This window comes from Hypanus sabinus, chromosome 17 (genome assembly GCF_030144855.1).
Source record: "Hypanus sabinus isolate sHypSab1 chromosome 17, sHypSab1.hap1, whole genome shotgun sequence".
In the NCBI taxonomy this organism is placed as follows: domain Eukaryota; kingdom Metazoa; phylum Chordata; class Chondrichthyes; order Myliobatiformes; family Dasyatidae; genus Hypanus; species Hypanus sabinus.
The window spans coordinates 15,459,441-15,479,951 of NC_082722.1; the positions used below are offsets into that span (position 1 = coordinate 15,459,441).

At 44.6% G+C, this 20,511-nt stretch overlaps 1 protein-coding gene across 1 annotated transcript; it reads right to left on the reverse strand.

Annotated features, from left to right (window-relative positions):
* Positions 1–1,575: 1,575 nt before the first annotated feature.
* slc7a6os (solute carrier family 7 member 6 opposite strand) lies at positions 1,576–20,346 on the reverse strand. The gene is made up of 6 exons (XM_059992586.1): positions 19,928–20,346; positions 18,864–19,124; positions 15,203–15,322; positions 3,199–3,417; positions 2,427–2,556; positions 1,576–1,728 (listed from the first exon to the last, which is right to left on the reverse strand). The coding sequence occupies exons 1-6, from the start codon at positions 20,084–20,086 to the stop codon at positions 1,688–1,690; spliced, it is 930 nt and encodes a 309-aa protein (XP_059848569.1). The 5' UTR covers positions 20,087–20,346; the 3' UTR covers positions 1,576–1,687.
* Positions 20,347–20,511: the final 165 nt, after the last annotated feature.

Sequence of the window (20,511 nt, forward strand, 5' to 3'; positions counted from 1 at the left end):
TTGACCGAATAAAGGTGTAATTCCCCTTACTCACATTTAATACCAGATAAATTAATTCAAGCAAATAGTACATTACAAGTTTAGCAAGGAATATTTGTAATGCTCTTTTCATTGCATGTTAATTTTAGAATTGTGTCTGCATTTCTTTCTAAAACTGTTTTCTTCTGCAATAGAGAAGCAAACAAAATTAAAATTCCATATTTATTCTTTGGTTTTCCAGCTAAATCAGAAGTACAGATGTGTTTCTAAATACATCTGTTGCTTGACTAAGTTTATTAAATTGTGCAATAAATACTTTCCAAGATAACCCTCATTAAAAATCCGATTGTCCAAGAGAAATTGTCAACGTAGGTGCTGAGAAGTTGTTTCTTACACCTAGATTAGAAGTAACAGAAAACTTTATCATAAGGTGGTCATTTAATCCAACATTTCAGTGCTACTCCAGAAAGATCTACCTCACCGGAAAAAATTGTTCAGCCATTTATTTTTAACCATCCAGGTCATAGTTCAAGTAAACTCAATGAAGATTTTGCCTCTATCACTCTTTCAGGCAGAGTTCCAGACCCTTCTGCCAATCTATGTTCTCTGGCTTTTGTCCCCTTTAAGAGAAGTGTGTCCTTCCTACTTTCTCATTTAAGTCTCATTCCCCTTCAAATCCAGTGGATACAATTCCTCATAGTTCTTGTTCTCCTATGCTAGACACATCCTCTCACTGTGATCATACCTTTCCCATAATGTGATCCAAACCATAGTTTACTTCATAGGATGATGTATTGTAACTCGAGTTCTATGAAAGCTAAGGAGATTTTTGAGCCCTACAAACGCTTGTTGGGTGAGCATATTGATAGCTGCGAGCTCACGCTTCTTCAATCATTTAGGCCTTACAGTGAACAGATGAAATGGTCAGTAACATCCCAAATTTTCTTCCAATTTCACCAGCCATGGTCCAGGAATCCCATAATCAGGGTTATTACATTTTTTTGAAAGAGGCTTTAAGAACATGTTTTCCTCTGTTTTTCCTTGTAATTTCTTGCTGTCGCAGCACTTGGAATCGAATCTATGCAGGACGTGCAAATAATTAAGATGTCAATGCTGTGAGTGTTATTCTGGAAACAAATGCTCATGATGGCTCATTTATCCTGCCAAAGAATCTGCAAGTCGTGTTGGTGGTACTCTTCGAGATACAAATAGCAGGGATCACTGCTGCCTTGTAGATCATGAGCCTAGTATAATGAAGGCAACGGTGAGATTTGTGCCTGCCTTCAGAGGTAGCTCTGAAGATGCGGGAAGTAATTCATGTTTTAAAAAATTTCTTTATGGACCTTTATTTTCAAAACAGAATATTGTATAATTGGGAAAACGCTTCTTGGAAAGTATGCACTCAAAGTCCATAGATCAAATGGATCAAACAATTCCGTTAAAGAAGAAACTGGTTTAAAAAAACCCCAAGTGTTCTCTGGATTTATAATGAAGAGCTGAACATCTGAAATTGCTTACAGCTCAATGTAAAATGTTCTGAATTTACTATAAAGGAGATGATGCAGATGTAATAACTACTAACTTTATTCAACAGTCTTCAATTCAAACAAATTTTGATTTTTATTATTATGAATCCAAAAGTAATATTTATAGAAACTGCCTTCCAATTTTGATCCAATATCCATTTTTCATTGAGAGAGAACTGATTTCAGAAATTAAATGAATCCTCTTCTTCACTGGAGAAGTGGCCTGGAATATTATTATAAACGTAGTTTTAACATAATTTAGCAATTGGTTGAACAATGTATTTTCAATATTTTTAAATACTTCAAGTCATAAAGTTAATTCCTAATGTGACACTGCAAATTAGTACAAATAAAATGTAATCATGATATTGACAGAAGCCAGTAGTTCAAGCTACCTACAATGATGAGAGAATGTCACATGGAAGGTGGACACCAGTAACTTGATGGTAAAAAGAGTGTGTGCAGCAATAAAATATCACTATTAGGTTCATTACTTTTCAATGTGTAAGGAGTTACTACATGGACAAAATACAGAAGGGCTGTCTGCATCCCTAATAATGTATCCCAGTAATCGTTAATACTTCCATTGAGGACAAAAATATTTAGTATTCTCACAGTACACTTACAAGGAATCCTTCAGCAACCATAATCATTGTTTCTGTGGGCTAGGTTCACTCAACTTCTAACCAAGCTCCAAGAAGACAGCTATAGAATATAAACAGGGTGCCACCTTCCACTTCCCCTGCCCACTTGTATAGTTGTTCACAACACTTTCTCTTTCAAAAGATATATATGAAAAAGCATACAATTGCTTTAGAACCATTTTCCACTTGAAAAACACAAGTAATTGAACCAAATGTAGCTTTATGTCAGCTGTATTACGAGACAGCTAAAATAGTTATATGTGTTGCCAAACTTTACCATATTCTCCATCTGTATTCTCTTCTCGATTCCAGTCATCCTCATCAGGATAATCATTCCGCCAATTATTTTCTTCATTCTCATCATCTTCATCCTCATATGTTTCATCCATAGTCACCTCATCACTAATCTAATAGGAACAGTATCACACTGAGTACCAGGAACCAGCTGTGGGTTTGTGCCAACATAGCACTGCCAAAATTCTCAGTCTCACATTGTTTTATCATTTTCTGCTGAAGATGTTCTTTACCCCGCAACACCTGGTAGGCTATCATACAAATTTCCAATCCATGTTTACCTGGTACAGATACGTGGATGGAATTTTGTTGGAATCTTGCTTTTAAGAGACTATTAGGGAAAAAAAATCTAAAGTGATGTACTTCTAAAATTAACAAGGAAAATATTAAAGTAAATTTAACAGAAAACTACTATTCCACACGTACAAATCCCATCGATTATGGCTGGCCATTCTATGCTAGCTCTGGCTTGGCTGAGGAGACTCAACAAGACTGAGTTCTATAGAGGATATGGCTAAAGACTGACCACAGACCACAGCCAGTATAACTTGTCCAAGGGCTATCAACTGTAATGGGCAACCAGAAATCACACCACCAGTAACTTCACAGTCACTGATTCTGGTATCTGTAGTCAAGTGTGACAACTTACAATCCGGCCTCGCTTTGAAATAAATATGCTACTTTACTAAACAAAGAATTAAATTTTACTAAAGGCACCTATTAAGAACTCAACATGCAACAAATTGCTAACTCACCAGTTCATTCTCTTCATTATATGGTACCACTGAGAGAATGTCTTGGATTCCACCTCCGCTAATGTAGCCGTCAGTATAATATATGTCATAAACATATTCCTCCATATTCTCTCGGTGCTCTGCCCCAAGTCCACAATCTGACACAGCAAGTTTCTCCCGGATCATCTTAACAGAATTACACAGAATTGTCTGTGGATCATCCTCTCCTGGACCAGAATCCTAAATAGTGAACACCCAACAGATAAGATAGTGAAATAAAAACTAAGAATGCTGGAAAATGTCAGCAAGTTGAGGAGCATCTCTGGGAAGAAAATTTCAGATTAGACACCATTTTTGGGAAAGAGAGAAAGGTTTTCAATTGCAAAGAAGGTGGGAAAGAAATCAAGAATGTAATCTTTGGCAGAGAAATGACCAAATGAGTCAGTGTTACAGTTACAGGTGGTCTATGTTTCCTTCCCGTTAACCTTATCCCTCAAAAATGAGATCCCCTCCCTTTATCAATCTGGGACAAAACCCATGGTTCTGGCATCACTCTTAAATTCTACTCTTGCTTCCTTGCCATTGACCCTACATCACATTTAAATGATCGAGTGGTGCAAACTCATTTAGTGACTACTCTGCTTTCCATATTTATTCCTTCTAGAAGTACATATTGCAGTTATTTTTAAATGTATGCCTAGTTAATATATTCACTTCTCATGACTTACATATTTGTACTTTCAGGACTCTTTGCTTCCCTACCCCAATTAGATTCTTACTTTCCAGATTGTGATGTTCTTACTTTTCTTACTAATATGTTATTTTTTTTTGTGTGTGCTATACTCTGCCAGAGCCTCGGCGACTTGTTTTAAAGTGGTTGTCTTGGAGGAAAGATTCTGTGACTTGGGAACTAATATGTTATACTTCATACATTTTCACACTGAAATTAATTTACAAAGAATTTGATGAAGTTCGTTACATAACATTCCCTAATTTGAATTTTATACTTTGGTATCTAGTCAAGTTTTTATATTTTCTCAAGTGATTCCACAATTTTGCCTCCCATGAATTTTAAGATGACTACACAAGTTCCAGGATTACTTCTGTTTTCCTTCCTAAGTACAATTGTAGCAGCTTTCTGACATTCCCACCTCTTTTAACCAATTACTAAATGTATGCAATATACATACCTCCCTTCTTGCTTTGCTTCAGTTTTATTTAAATGAAGGTACATCAAACCAATCAGAGCTGCCTAATCATTCTGCCTGCTACATTTGAAAATAAAATTAATATTCAGTAATTCTGCCAGTGATATTGTACTGCCTATCGCTGAACTATCCTGTTATTAAATTGCCTTTATTTAAATGCCTGTAGGATATTTTTATGTAAATCAAAACAGAAATTGTTGAAACCACGTCAGGCAGCATTTCTGGGTAGAAAAAACAAGTTTCAGATTGAAAACTCTCAAAACTGGAAAACAAAATGTAGAACATAGAAGAATACAGCACAGGTACAGGCCCTTTAGCCCATGATGTCTCTGCCAAGCCTGTTACTTGAAAAAGTAACTAATACTTTGTGCCCGTACATGATCCATATCCCCCCAATTCTCCACATACTCGTGTCTTAAGAGCCTTTCAACGCTACGACTGGAAAATTCATGAGGGTTTTGGGAAGAGTAAATAGCATTAGATCGTGCCAATGACAGGAAGTTACAAAAGGGCACTGAATGAAAGAAATTGTCCTAATAACCAAAGGGGAAGAGATTTCATTTTAATTTGATGGCAAGTTACTTTCCATAAATGGAAGAAAGACCAGAGGGGATAGCTCTTCAGTGAGTGAGTACAGTCAGGATGAATTTCAAGGCCTCTATCTGTGATGTGCCATTCAACAATTTTGTGTATACACTGGTCAATTTCATTGGCATCACAGCCTGGTATAGAAAAGTAAATGCTCTTAAACCAAAAATTTTGCAGAAAATAGTGACTATGACCTAGTCCATCATGAGTGAAGCCCTCCTTATCACTGAGCACATCTATATATAGTCATCAGAAATTCCCCCCCACCCCCCAAAGCATGCTCTCTTCTTACTGCTGCTATCAAGAAGATGCTACTGGAGCCTCAGGACTCACAGCATCAGGTTCCAGAAAAGTTATAACTTGCCCCATCACTCAACTGTTCCCACAACCTATTGACTCGCTTTCAAGAACTCATCTCATGTTCACAATATTTATTACATGTAATCGCGCTGATACACAGCGAGTGAAATCAACACACTGAGTCGAGCAGGGTTTGGTTGAATTGTTTACTGTTTCAGTCAGCTCACGCTTCAGTGCCCACTCCCAGCATCCCCCGCTCTTTGCAGGGCATAAGTGACATTGGCTTCCGGGCCGAGGTCAGCCCGCTCGGCTGCTGCTGGCTGTGGACTTGACCACGACTGCTGGTGCCGGCTCACTTGCCGCGTGGGCAAGCTGCCATATGACCCCCGACACCCCCACCCCCCCAGAACCGGCACTAGGAGGTGCAGAGTCCACAGCCTGCACACTGTCAGTTCTTTTAGGTGGCCGGCCTCATCATCGTGGGGTGGCACCGCAACCGGGCATTCAAGGTCTAGATGTGCTGGTTTGAGATGGTCAATGGTAAAAGTCTCTTGACAACCGCCAATGTCGAGAATGCAGGTCGTCCCATTATGGTGAACTGCTTTGTAGGGTCCTTCGTATGGTCGCTGCAGGGGTGGTCTGTGCGCACCTCGGCAAATGAAAACATACTTGCTCTGTTGTAGGTCCTTGGGCACAAAAGAGGGTGCTGTTCCTTGATGGGACATCGGGACTGGAGCAAGTGTTCCAAGCTGCTCCCAGAGTTTAGTTAAGACCGCCGTAGGTGTGTCCTCCTGGCCACGGGGTGCTGGCACAAACTCACCAGGAACTGTGAGCAGGGCACCGTAAACAAGTTTGGCCGATGATGTGGCCAGGTTCTCCTTGGGTGCCGTGCGGATGCCAAGCAACCCAGTCTGGCCCTCGGAGGCCTGCCATCATTTCAACTGCCTGTGGAAACATTCCACCAGGCCGTTGGACTGCGGGTGGTAAGCAGTCATTCGGTGGAGCTGGGTTCCAAGGAGTTGTGCCAGTGCAGATCACAAAGCCAATGTGAACTGTACACCCTTCTGAAGTGACGTGGCCTGGGAGTCCAAACCGTGCCACCCAGGTGGTAATCAGGGCTCTGGCGCATGTCTTCGTGGCTGTATCAGCGAGTGGGATAGCTTCCAGCCACCTCGTGAACCAGTCCACCATGGTGAACAGGTATATCGCTCCTCTCAAAACTGGCAGTGGGCGATGATGTCCACGTGGACATAGAACCATAGAACACTACAGCACAGTACAGGCCCTTCAGCCCTCCATGTTGTGCCGACCTATATAATCCTTAAAAAAAGTACTAAACCCACACTACCCCATAACCCTCCATTTTTCTTTCATCCATGTGCCTGTCCAAGAGGCTCTTAAATACCCTAGCCTCCACCACCATCCCTGACATGTCACTCCATGCACTCACAACTCTGTGTGAAAAAACTTACCCCTGATGTCTCCCCTAAACTTCCCTCCCTTAAGTTGTACATATGCCCTCTGTTGCCCTGGGAAACAACTGACTATCCACCCTATCTATGCCTCTCATAATCTTGTAGACCTTTATCAAGTCCCCTCTCATTCTTCTATGCTCCAAAGAGAAAAGTCCCAGCTCTGCTAACCTTGCTTCATATGACTTGTTCTCCAAACCAGGCAACATCCTGGTAAATCTCCTCTGCACCCTCTCCATAGCTTCCACTTCCTTCCTATAATGAGGTGACCAGAATTGAACACAATTCTCTTTAAGTGCAGTCTCACCAGAGATTTGTAGAGTTGCAATATGAGCTGTCTACTCTTGAACTCAATCCCCTGTTAATGAAGCCTAGCATCCTACAGGCGATCTTAACTACCCTATCAACCTGTGCGGCAACCTTGAGAGATGTATGGATTTGAACCCCAAGGTCCCTTTGTTCATCCACACTCTTAAGTGACCATTAATCCTGTACTCAGTCTTCTGTTTTGTCCTTCCAAAATGCATCACCTCACACTTACCCAGATTGAACTCCATCTGCCATTTTTCTGCCCAACTCTGCAGCCTGTCTATATCCTCTTGTAACTTTTGACAATCCACAGCTCCATCCACAACTCCTCCAACCTTCGTGTCATCTGCAAACTTACTCACCCATCCTTACGCCTCTACATCCAGGTCATCTATAAAAATCACAAATAGCAGGGGTCCCAGGACAGATCCCTGCAGCACTCCACTAGTCACCGACCTCCAGGCAGAATATGTTCCTTCCACAACTACCATCTGCTTTGTTCCTTTAAGCCAATGTTTTATCCAGACAGCCAAGTCACTTATCCCATGCCTCTTGACTTTCTGGATGAGTCTCTCATGAGGGACCTTGTCAAATGCTTTGCTAAAGTCCATGTAGACCACATCTACTGCCCTACCCTCATCAATTTCTTTTATTACCTCTTCAAAAAACTCAATCAGACTTGTGAGGCATTATCTTCCCTTCACAAAGCCATGTTGACTATCCACAAGTAGACTGCATTCCTCCAAATGTTCGTAGATCCTATCCTTAAGAATCCTTTCCAGTAGTTTGCATACCACCAACGTAAGACTCGTGGAAAGTGGCCAGTGAGTGAGTGGGCCAGTGAAGGAGTGGAGATTTGAGGCCTTGACTCAAGAGGCTCGAGAGGCTTTGACAAGAAGAGGCGGAGGATGAACTTATTCCCAGTTAGTCTTTACAATGCCTCCTGAGATGATGATGAGATGTGAGATGTGGCAGTCTTGGGGGAGCTCACATCTGCCAGAAGTGCTTGTGGCTGGGCCATCTGGAAGACCATGTGAGGAATCTGGAGCAGCAGCTGGATGACCTTCGACTCATAAGGGAGAATGAGTCATAGATGAGAGCTACAGAGAGGTAGTCACACCTAAGCTGCCGGAAGCAGGTCGTTGGGTGACAGTCCGGGGGGGGGGGGGGGGGAGTGAAGGAGAGTAGACAGGTAGTGCAGAGCACCCCTTAGCCATTCCCCTGAATAATAAGTTTACTGTCTTGGATGCTGTTGGTGAGGATGACTGACCAGGTGTGGGCTACAGTGGCAGGGTCTCTGGCACTGAGTCTGACCCTGTGGTGCAGAAGGATGGGATGGAGAAGAGGAGAGCTGTCGTCATTGAAGACTCTATAGTCAGGGAAGCAGACAGGAGATTTTGTGGATGTGAGAAGGACACCCGCATGGTTTGTTGCCTCCCGGCAGCCAGGGTCCGGAATGTCTCTGACCGGATGCATAACATTCTGGTATGAGAGGGAAAGCAACCAGAAGTCGTGATATATGTTGGGACCAATGACATAGGCAGGAAGAGGGATGAGGTCCTGAAGTGAGATTTTCGGGAACGAAGCAGAAGGCTGAAGAACAGGACCTCAAGGGTGGCGTTCTCAGGATTGCTGCCAGTGCTACGTGATAGTGATGGTAAAGAATTGGAGGAGATGGCAGTTGAAAGTGTGGCTGAGGAGTTGGTGCAGGGGGCAGGGTTTTAGATTTTTGGATCATTGGGATCTCTTCTGGGGAAGGTGGGACCTGTACAGATTGGATGGGTTGCACCTGAACTTGAGGGGGAGCAATATCCTTGCTGGTAGGTTTGCTAGCATGGTTCAGGAGGGTTTAAACTAATTTACAAGGGGGATGGGACCCGGAGCGATAGAAGTGCATGGAGTAAAGCCAGAGAGGCTTTGAGGAAAGAGCAGCAGAATAAAGGGTGTAAAGGTAGTAAGGTAGAAGGGCTAAAGTGTGTGTACTTCAATGCAAGAAGCATCAGGAACAAAGGTGATGAACTGAGAGTTTGGATACATACATGGAATTATGATGTAGTGGCCATTACAGAGACTTGGCTGGCACCAGGGCAGGAATGGATTCTCAATATTTCTGGATTTCAGTGCTTTAAAAGAGATAGAGAGGGGTGAAAAAGGGGAGGAGGGGTGGCATTACTGGTCAGGGATACTATTACAGCTGCAGAAAGGGTGGGTAATGTAGCAGGATCCTCTTTTGAGTCAGTATGGGTGGAAGTCAGGAACAGGAAGGGAGCAATTACTCTACTGGGGGTATTCTATAGGCCCCCTGGTAGCAGCAGAGATACCGAGGAGCAGATCGGGATGCAGATTTTGGAAAGGTGCAAAAATAACAGGGTTGTTATCATGGGTGACTTTAACTTCCCTAATATTGATTAGCACCTGATTAGTTCCAAGGGTTTAGATGGGGCAGAGTTTGTTAAGTGTGTCCAGGATGGATTCCTGTCACAGTATGTTGACAGGCCAACTGGGGGAATGCCATGCTAGATCTAGTATTAGGTAACAAACTGGGTCAGGTCACAGATCTGTCAGTGGTGAGCATCTGGGTGACAGTGGCCTTTAGCATTATCATGGATAGAATCGAGAGGACAGGAAAATTTTTAATTGGGGAAGGGCAAATTATGAGGCTATAAGGCTAGAACTTATGGGTGTGAATTCTGATGACGTGTTTGCAGAGAAATGTACTATGGACATATGGTTGATGTTTAAGGATATCTTGTAGGATGTTAGGGATAAATTTATCCCAGTGAGGAAGATAAAGGATGGTAGGGTGAAGGAACCATGGGTGACAAGTGAATTGGAAAATCTAGTCAGGTGGAAGAAGGTAGCATACATGAGGTTTAGGAAGCAAGGATCAGATGGGTCTATTGAGGAATATAGGGTAGCAAGAAAGGAGCTTAAAAAGGGGCTGAGGAGAACAAGAAGGGGGCATGAGAAGGCCTTGGCGAGTAGGAGAAAGGAAAACCCCAAGACATTCTTCAATTTTGTGAAGAACAAAAGGATGACAGGAGTAGGACCAATTAGAGATAAAAGTGGGAAGATGTGCCTGGAGGCTGTGAAGTGAGTGTGCTCCTCAATGAATACTTCTCTTTGGTATTCACCAATGAGAGGGAATTCGATGACAGTGAGGACAATATGAGTGAGGTTGATGTTCTGGAGCATGTTGATATTAAGGAAGAAGAGGTGTTGGAGTTGTTAAAATACATTGGAATGTATAAGTCCCCGGGGCCTGAGGGAATATTCCCTAGGCTGCCCCACGAGGCGAGGGAAAAGATTGCTGAACCTCTGGCTAGGATCTTTATGTCGTTGTCATCCATGGGAATGGTACCAGAGGATTGGAGGGAGACGAATGTTGTCCCCTTGTTCAAAAAAGGTAGTAGGGATAGTCCGGGTAATTATAGACCAGTGAGCCTTATGTCTGTGGTGGGAAAGCTGTTGGAAAAGATTCTTAGAGATAGGATCTATGTACATTTAGAGAATCATTGACTGATCGGGGACAGTCAACATAGCTTTGTGAAGGGCAGATCGTGCCTAACAAGCCTGGTAGAGTTCTTTGAGGAGGTGACCAGGCATATAGATGAGGGTAGTGCAGTGGATGTGATCTACATGGATTTTAGTAAGGCATTTGACAAGGTTCCATACGGTAGGCTTATTCAGAAGTCAGAAGGCATGGGATCCAAGGAAGTTTGGCCAGGTGGATTCAGAATTGGCTTGCCTGCACAAGGCAGAGGATTGTGGTGGAGGGAGTATATTCAGATTGGAGGGTTATGACTAGTGGTATTCCACAAGGATCTGTTCTGGGACCTCTACTTTTTGTGATTTTTATTAATTACCTGGATGTGGGGATAGAAGGGTGGCTTGGCAAGTTTGCAGATGACACAAAGATTGGTGGTGTTGTAGATAGTGTAGAGGATTGTCGAAGGTTGCAGAGAGACATTGATTAGATGCAGAAGTGGGCTGAGAAGTGGCAGATGGAGTTCAACCCGGAGAAGTGTGAGGTGGTAGACTTTAGAAGGACAAACTCTAAGGCAGAGTACAAAGTAAATGGCAGGATACTTGGTAGTGTGGAGGAGCAGAGGGATCTGGGCGTACATGTCTACAGATCCCTGAAAGTTGCCTCACAGGTAGATAGGGTAGTTAAGAAAGCTTATAGGTGTTAGCTTTCTTAAGTTGAGGGATAGAGTTTAAGAGACGCAATGTAATGATGCAGCTCTATAAAACTCTAGTTGGGCCATACTTGGAGTACTGTGTCCAGTTCTGGTCACCTCACTATAGGAAGGATGTGGACGCATTGGAAAGGGTACAGAGGAGATTTACCAGGATGCTGCCTGGTTGAGAGAGTATGGATTATGATCAGAGATTTAGGGAGTTCGGGCTTTACTCTTGGGACAGAAGGAGGATGAGAGGACACATGATAGAGGTGTACAAGATATTAAGAGGAATAGACAGAGTGGACAGCCAGCGCCTCTTCCCCAGGGCACCACTGCTCAGTACAAGAGGACATGGCTTTAAGGTAAGGGGAGGGAAGTTCAAGGGGAATATTAGAGGAAGGTTTTTCACTCAGAGTGGTTGGCACATGGAATGCACTGCCTGAGTCAGTGATGGAGGCAGATACACTAGTGAAGTTTAAGAGACTACTAGACAGGTATATGGAGGAATTTAAGGTGGGGGGTTATATGGGAGGCAGGGTTTGAGGGTCGGCACAACATTGTGGGCTGAAGGGCCTGTAATGTGCTGTACTATTCTATGTTCTAAGACTCACCAGTCTATAGTTCCCAGGTTTCTCCCTATTACCTTTTTTAAACAAGGAACTAGATTTGCCATTCCCCAGTCCTCCAGCACTTCCCCTGTAGCCAAAGAGGATTCAAAGATCAAAGCTAATGCTCTCGCGATTTCTTCTCTCAATGCAAACCTCCTATGAGTCGGCTGGAAGGGTTGCAGTGCCTCACGTGCCTCTGGATTTTAGAGGTTTGACAGTGCGTGCATGTCCGACCTGCTTGCATAGGCCGTGCCACACAAACCTGTCTGCGATCAGCCGAATGGTCGCCCGGATGGAAGGGTGGGCTAAACCGTGCAAGTCGTCAAAAATGCAGCACCTCCAAGCGGTCGGGACAATGGACTGGGGTTGCCCGGTGGACACATCGCAAAGGAGTTCCTGACCTTCTGGCCCAATGGGTATGTCTTCAAGGCGGAGTTCTGAGACTGTAGTTCGGTACGCCGGCATCTCACTGTCCAGTCGTTGCGCCGTAGCTAGCGCCACATAATCCACCCCCGGAGACAGAGAGTGCCCTGATTGGATGGAGGTGTGTGACAGTGTGTCAGCTACCACGTTGTTCTTCCAGGAGATGTGCTTGATCATGGTGGTAAACTCCGAGATGTATGACAGGTGGCATTGCTGGCGGCCTGACCACGGGTCCGACACTCTGGCAAACGTGAAAGTGATGGCCTTGTGGTCAGTGAAGACTGTGAACTCCCTCCCTTCCAGGAAATACCTGAAGTGCCAGATGGCAAGGTGCAGGGCCAGCAGCTCCCTGTCGAAAACGCTGTACTTCAGTTCCGGGGGTCGTAGGTGCCGGCTGACAAAAGCGAGCAGCTTCCACTGGCCTTCAATGAGCTGCTGGAGCACGCTGCCAACTGCCGTGTCGGAGGCATCCACAGTGAGGGCAATGGGGATGTCGACCCGGGGGTGGATGAGGAGCGTGGCATTTGCTAGTATGTTCTTGGCTTGTTCAAAAGCCGTCGTCGCCTCCTCTGTCCAGGTGACCTCTTTGACCTTGCTGGACACAAAGCTGAAAAGGGGCCGCATGATCCAAGCCACTGAGGGCAGGAAATGGTGGTAAAAGTTAACCATCCCAACAAATTCCTGCAGGCCTTTAATAGTGTTGGCGAATTGGCAGATGAGTTAAATTTTTGCTGGCAGGGGCACAGCTCCATGGCGGTAGATCCGGTGTCCCAAGAAGTCGATGACAGGTAGGCCAAACTGGCACTTGGTGGGGTTAATAGCCAGGCCGTAGTCGCTTAGGCGGTGGCAGAGCAGGTGTAAGTGTGCTAGATGTTCCTGGTGGGAGTGGCTGGCGATAAGTATGCCATCCAGATAGATGAACAGAAAGTCCACATCTCATCCTACTGCATCCATTAGGTGCTGGAACGTCTGCGCTGTGTTTTTGAGCCCAAAATGCATCCTGAGGAACTCAAACAGGCCAAAGGGGGTAATGAGGGCTGTCTTGGGTACATCCGAGTGGACTGGGATCTGATGATACCCTCCAACCAGGTCAATCTTTGAAAAGATGCATGTAGTTTGGCCGTAAAGTCCTGGGTGTGTGGTACTGGTTAGCGATCAGACGTGGTGGTGTTGTTCAGCCTCCTATAGTTGCCGCCCGGTCTCCACCCTCCCGCGGACTTGGGCACTATATGGAGTGGGGAGGCCCACGGGCTGTCAGAATGCCACACAATCCCCATCTCCTCCATCTTCTTGAATTCCTCTTTCGTGAGGCAGAGCTTGTCGGGTGGTAGCCTGCGGGCCCGGGCATGAAGGGGAGGTCCCTGTGTGGGGATGTGGTGCATCACGCCGTGCTTGGGGTCTGTTGAGGAAAACTGCGACATGATGATAGATGGGAACTCCGATAACACTCTGGCAAACAAGAAAGTCTGGAACGTCTTCGCATTGACCAATCGTCATCCCTTCAAATCCACGAGCAGGCAGTGCGCTAAGAGGAAGTCCGCACCCAGCAATGGCTGTGATACTGCGGCCAGCGTAAATGTCCATGTAAAGCGTCCGGAACCGAACCACAAGGGGATGGTTCTTGTGCCGTAGATGCGGATGGTGCTGCTGTTGGCTGCCGTAAGTTCTGGTCCTGTTCTTCTAGTTCGGGTATCGTGGCTTGAGGGTGGTAGGACACTGATTTTGGCCCCGTGTCCACCAGGAATCTACGCCTGGAGTGCCTGCTCCAAACATAGTGGAGACTATCATGGTGATCAGCCGCTGTAGCCATCAGCAAGAGCTGGTCCTGGCGTTTCCCTGAAAGGAGCATGGCAGTCGGCAGCGGCGGGCCCTGGAACCCCACCTTTGATGATAAAAACACCAAAACTCAGAAGTGGTGCCGCCCCTTGGTGTGGGTGTTATGTGCTCTGCTGCTGGGGTGTGGGAGGGCTGCAGCACTAATTTCGATGGTGGTTCCGCCATTTTGTTTGGCGCACCAAAGCACATCTGCACGGGCAGCGACCCTGCGCAGGTCTTCGAAGTCTTCATCTGCTAGCAGTAGGCAGATGTCTTCTGGCATTTGCTTCAAGAAGATCTGTTCAAAAAGGAGGCAAGGCTTATGGCCGTCTGCCAGTGCTGGCACGTTGCTCATCAGGGTTGATGGCGTGCGGTCACCCAGGCCGTCCATATGCAGTAACCGCGCAGCCCATTTGCGGCAGGAGAGGCCAAATGTGTGGATTAATAGGGCCTTGTCTGTTGTCAGGGGCTGATGCAGAAAGTCAATAACGTGGCCTGCTGTCTCCTGATCAAGGGCGCCCACCATGTAGTGGCGTCTGAGACAATTTGCCTGAATTGGAACTGGGCCTCTGCTTGCTCGAACCAGACCAGGGGTTGAGTGGTCCAGAAGGTTGGCAGTTTAAGGGAAACTGCATTCTGCAGAGCCGAGTTGTTCATGCTGGGTCCGAATGCCGTTGGACCGTCGGGGTCACCTATGTGGTCACGCTGATACACAACAAGTGAAAGCAACACAATGAGTCGAGCAGGGTCTGGTTGAACTGTTTACTGTTTCAATCAGCGCACACTTAAGTCCCCGCTCCCAGCATCTCCGCTCTTTGCGGGGCAGAAGTGACGTTGGCTTCCGGACCGAGGTCTGCCCCGCACTCAGTGCCCTCTCGGTTGCCGTTGGCTACGGACTCGCCCACGACTGCTGGAGCCAGTTTGCTTGCCACGTGGGCCACATACGTTTTCTATTTCTTTTTGTATTTGCAGAGTTTGTTCACTTTTGCACGCAGATTGGTGCAGTCTTTCATTGATTCTATTATGGTTACTCGATTTATTGAGTATATATGCCTGCAAGAAAATGAATTTTAGTGTTATATATGGTGACATATATGAACTTTGAATCCTGACCTTACCTCACAATGTCTGTGCTTTGAGTCAGTTTTGTCCTCTTCATGCTGGACAATGTCAAACACTTCAATTTCCTCTGAAGACCCATTGCTATCTTGGCTACTTCCAGAAGCTGTATTGCTTTTCTTAAAAAAGAAGTCACCAGCAATATATTATTCAGAAAAACTCAGAACATTGTAAAAAGCAATAGTACGTTATGTGGCCTGTAAATACTACCCAATCAGTTAAAGAGGTTATATCTTGTCTGTGCCTCAAGTCATTTATTCTGATTTTCTTAATTTCCTGAAACCTATTAACCTCAGTTCCAAGTATACTCAACAATGGGGCAACCACAGGTCTCTGATCTATGATAAGAAGATTTACGCTCTGCATAAATATATTGTCTCAGTCCTAAATGACAAAATGGCCCTACTTTAGGCTCTCTATACGCAGTAATTAGCTCTTAAGGCCTCCTTATCAATAGCTCAGTTTTGTTCAGCACATTATATTATCTCTCCCCACCCCCCAGAATTCTCCTAAATTAGGCCAATCTTCTTAATTTTCTCTTTAATGGACAACCCCCTCAAACCACGAAAGAGTTTATTAAATCTGTGTTACAGTGACTCCAAAACAAGTTTATCCTTCTCAGGATGTAGAAACTAAGCTACACAAAGTCTTGAAGCATATTTAAAAACAAATGCTATCTGAATCAGGAAGTTCAGTCTCTAACTACTCCTTGCATACAGTCCCGAAACACTCAGCACCACAACACTTATCCCAGTATCTGGATATCAGACTTCATTCATTCCTAACAAGCAAACTCTTCCCTCTGATGAGTACAATCATAAGGACCCTCTCATTTCTACTTTATCCAGAAGGGTATTTTACAGACAGGAAACTCTTGTAAGATGACTTTCCCAAGATCTTTCTCTCATTTTACTAAAATCACAAATTTTAATCTGGTTCAAGTTTATTGGCAAATTTTAAAAATAATCCCTCATCACTCTTTCTATTTTCACATGATCCCCTCTCAGTGATCTCTCCCCAAAGGTGAAGACCTGATGCCACACAATCATACACAGGTTAAAAGCCCTGTGTCCATTCACTGTAACACCCACATTGCTCAATTATGTTACATGACCTGCTGTAGCCTTGGTCGAGACTCCTGACGTTTTGGGGAATAAAGCTCAATGTCAGTGAAGACATTCTAGGACCAACAGCAGAAATAGTAAACTATTGCCACAGTTGAAAAGTGATATAGTGCTTAAAAAAAGGATCTATTGCCATAGTTATTTTGCTTGTTCAATTAAATCCCGAATAAAAATGACGTCTATTAAAAATCCACACTGCTGCAGCTACAACTGTGTTAGAGACATTTTCCCATGGATTATAGTTTGGCTAGGCGGCATAGTGTAGTTTGAGCCCTACTTTCAGTAGTTACAGTGCTATAAGAAGTATTCACACACCCCCACCCCACCAGAAGTTTCCATGTTTTATTGTTTTTCAATGTTAACTCTCAGTAGATGCAGTTTGGCGCTTTTTTAAAAAAAAATCAACAGAAAAAGACTTCTTCGTGTCAAGGTGAAAACAGATCTCTACAAAGTGATCTAAATTAATTACAAATGTACAACACAAAATAATTGATTGCATAAGTATTCATCCCCTTTAATATGACACAACAAATCATCACTGGTGCAGCCAATTGGTTTTAGAAGTCACATAAATGGAGATCACCGTGTGCAGTCAAAGTGTTTCAATTGATTGTTATAAAAGTACACCTGTATCTGGAAGGTCCAACTGCTGTTGAGTCAGTATCCTGGTAAAAACTACACCATAAAGACAAAAGAACACTCCAAGCATCTCTGCGAAAAGGTTACTGAAAAGCACGATTCAGAAATGGAAAGAACATGGCACAGCTGAAAATCTGCCTAGAGCAGACTATCCACAAAAACGGAGCGACTGTGCAAGGACTAGTGACAGAGGCCACCAAGAGACCTATGACAACTCTGGAGGAGTTGCAAGCTTCAGTGGCTGAGATGGGGAGACTGTGCATACAACTGTCATCTGGGTGCCTCACCTTTATGGCAGAGTGGCAAAGAGAAAACCCGTTGAAAAAATAATCCCATGAAATCTCGGCTAGAGTTTGCCAGAACTCTGATTAAATCTCAATTGTGCTTTTTGGCCTTCAGACTAAATGCTATGTTTGGTGTATACCAAACATCGCACATCATCAAAAACATACCATGCTACCGTGAAGCATGGTGGTGGCAGCATCATGCTGTGGGAATGCTTCACTGCCGCAGGCCCTGGAAGGCTTGTGAAGGGTAAAATTAATACAGCAAATCACAGGGAAATCCTGATGCAGTCCGCAAGAGAACTGCGACTTGGGAGAAGATTTGTTTTCCAGCAAGACAATGACCCCAAGCATAAAGCCAAAGCAACACAGGAATTGCTTAAAAACAACAAAGGTATTTTCCTCATGTGACCAAGACAGAGTCCAGACCTCAGTCCAATTGAGAATTTGTGGCTGGACTTGAAAAGGGCTGTTCACTCACAATCCCCATGTAATCTGACAGAGCTTCAGCAGTTTTGTAAAGAAGAATGGGGAAAAAATGCAGTGTCCAGATGTGCAAAGCTGATAGCGACCTATCCAACCAGACTCAAGCTGTAATTGCTACCAAAAGTGCATCTGCTAAATACTGACTTGAAGGGGATGAATACTTAAGCAATCAATTATTTTGTGTTTTATATTTGTAATTAATTTAGATCACTTTGTAGAGATCTGTTTTCATTTTGATGGGAGTCTTTTTTTGTTGATCATGTAAAAAAAAGCACCAAATTAAATCCACTGTGATTCAGTGTTGTAAAACAATAAAACATAAGAATTTTCGTGGTGGGGGGTGAACACCGTTCCTGATCTTAGTAAGAAGATGGTAGGGACACAACAGGTTTAATCAAGGCTAGGAATATGAACATAAAAATAATGTGCATTTCCTATTCTTGGGTTCAGAGTTACTCTTCTGTTATGAAAGGCTTCCTCAGATCTCTAAATATCTTCACTGACAAGTGAAAAAATGCTCATTATTCAGAATTAGGAATGGAAAATGCCTGTTTGTGCAAGGTGCAAAAAGCTAGTCACTCTCATAAAGAAATCTGCTCCTGCAGCTTTAAGTGTGGACTGGTGTAATCATAGTGACTGCAGCTATCGGGCTCCTGGACCGATGCCATTGTTACAGCGTGCAGCTATCAGGCTCCCGGACTAGCTGCAAAGCTGAACTCGCTTCATGGCTGTGAACTCACTTTCAGGACTCAGCAGTTCATGTCTGTGTGTTATTTGTTTACTTTTTTAAAATTTGCACGATATTTTCTTTTTCACTCATTTTTGACGTTCTTTGTTGTGTGGGTATATTTCTGTGGATTCTATTGTTTTCTGGTTGCCTGCAAGAAGACAAATCTCATGGTTGTTGATGATATATATACTTTGATAATAAACCTACTTTGAACATCAATAAATAAATCCTGTCCTGTAATGAGCTACGATCACCAGGTCCACATCACTCCCTCAAAACCTCACTTGAGAAATATCAATGTTTAACAGTAATTTGCCTTCAGCACAGGTCTTTACATCACCCAAGCAAATAACCAAAACTTAAAACAGGTGAATCTTTATCAGAGGCAGTCAGTTACCTTCTGGTTATCTCTTTCTTCAACCTGAGCTCCAAAGGTTTCTGTTCCGGACTCATGATCAGTCTCATCGCCCACATGAGATTTCAAAATATTTCTTCTATGGCTTGCAACAACTTTATAGCGGCCCACTTGGCTGGCCGCCTGGCAAGAGGCTCGCATGCTGTGCTGGACACGCTGGGCACTCGTGTTAGTGGGGTGAAAAGCCAACAGTGCCTTGTCCTTGGCGATAGCTTCTTTGAAATGCCTCTGTACAGTGTCATCCTACACAGACAGTGCCACAGTAAATTTCCATGGTAACCGTGTACAATTTGTCAATTTGCTTGCATGTACAGTATTCACTTTGTAAGGGTAAGTTAACTATTCTTAACAGACCCCTCTTCCCACTTTTCAGTCAGAACATCAAGAACGTTGATTTCACATTAATGAAAAAAAACATTATGCTGCAATATTTTCATTGATTAAAATAGTGCAGAAAATACGTATTATAATGCAGATTGTTTTCTAGTCAGACTTGCTCCAAAGCTGACACAAAGCTTTCTTAGCTGAGAAACAACACAAAGAAATTCATGTCATCAATTTTGTTGCAGGTCCAGTTATTGGATGAAAAAAACCTGAATAGTTTTTGGGTCACCTCAAGATTACTGTGTCTATTATCTGGGCAACAATTTGAGGCAAACACTGTGTGTTTGTGTGGTGGGGGGGGGGGCTGGAGAATGAATGGGGTAATGGAAGTGGGATGCACAATCCTTAGATGAGAACCGATGTGATCGATAAACAAGGAACGAACAACAGTGGCAGGTAGGCAGGAAGGAAGAGGCCACCAGGGAAATTTGGCTTAGGTGGACACTGGGAGAGGTGGGCTTGGGCTTGGGGACTCAGGCAGGTAGACGGTCCCAAGAAGTCATTATGGGCACAAAGTCCGGTGCGCTTGACATGGGAGAGGAGGGGTGAGGGGTAGGCAGAACGGCTAGGGGCAGTTGGGCTGGTGAACAAGGGTGAGATGCGGGCACAGGCCGAGGGTTCGGGACGCTGGCAGGGGCCCGGCTCCAGCGCACGACTCTTACCTGGGAGCCGACAGTAGCCGCGAGCCTGAAGAGGGTCCGCACGACGTGCTCTCCTGCGGTGGGCTCACCACCAGCCCGGGGTCGTTTACAGGCCAGAAGCAGGGCCTCCGCAGCGTCGGCGCCGCGCTTCCGCTTCACCCGGAGCACGGCGGCCGCCATGGCCGGGGAGGCGCGCCGACTGCAGCACGACTCGACAACAGCAACCCCTTCCACGCCCCTGCTGACAGGCAGCCCGGAGCCGGCCTTCCTTGCTCCCGTTAAATGGACTCGATCCTTGTCCCTCCCACACAGCGAATCCTGAGCATCAGTTGCCGGATAACGCCTCCCTTTCACTCAACCCCCGCCCCGCAATTCGAAATATACCGTTTCAACCTCTCCTACGTGTTATATCGGACGCTGAGCACTCTCCCACTCCCGGCACCGGATCCATAACATCAACTGCACCCCAACCCCTCACCTGCACCTTGTACTCCATCTACCGCACTGAATCTAAACTGCATTAAACATACACACGATCCACAGCATCAATTTACTTCCATTTTACTCCCTGAATATTGGTTTATATTGGTTCCAGGCTTTGCACC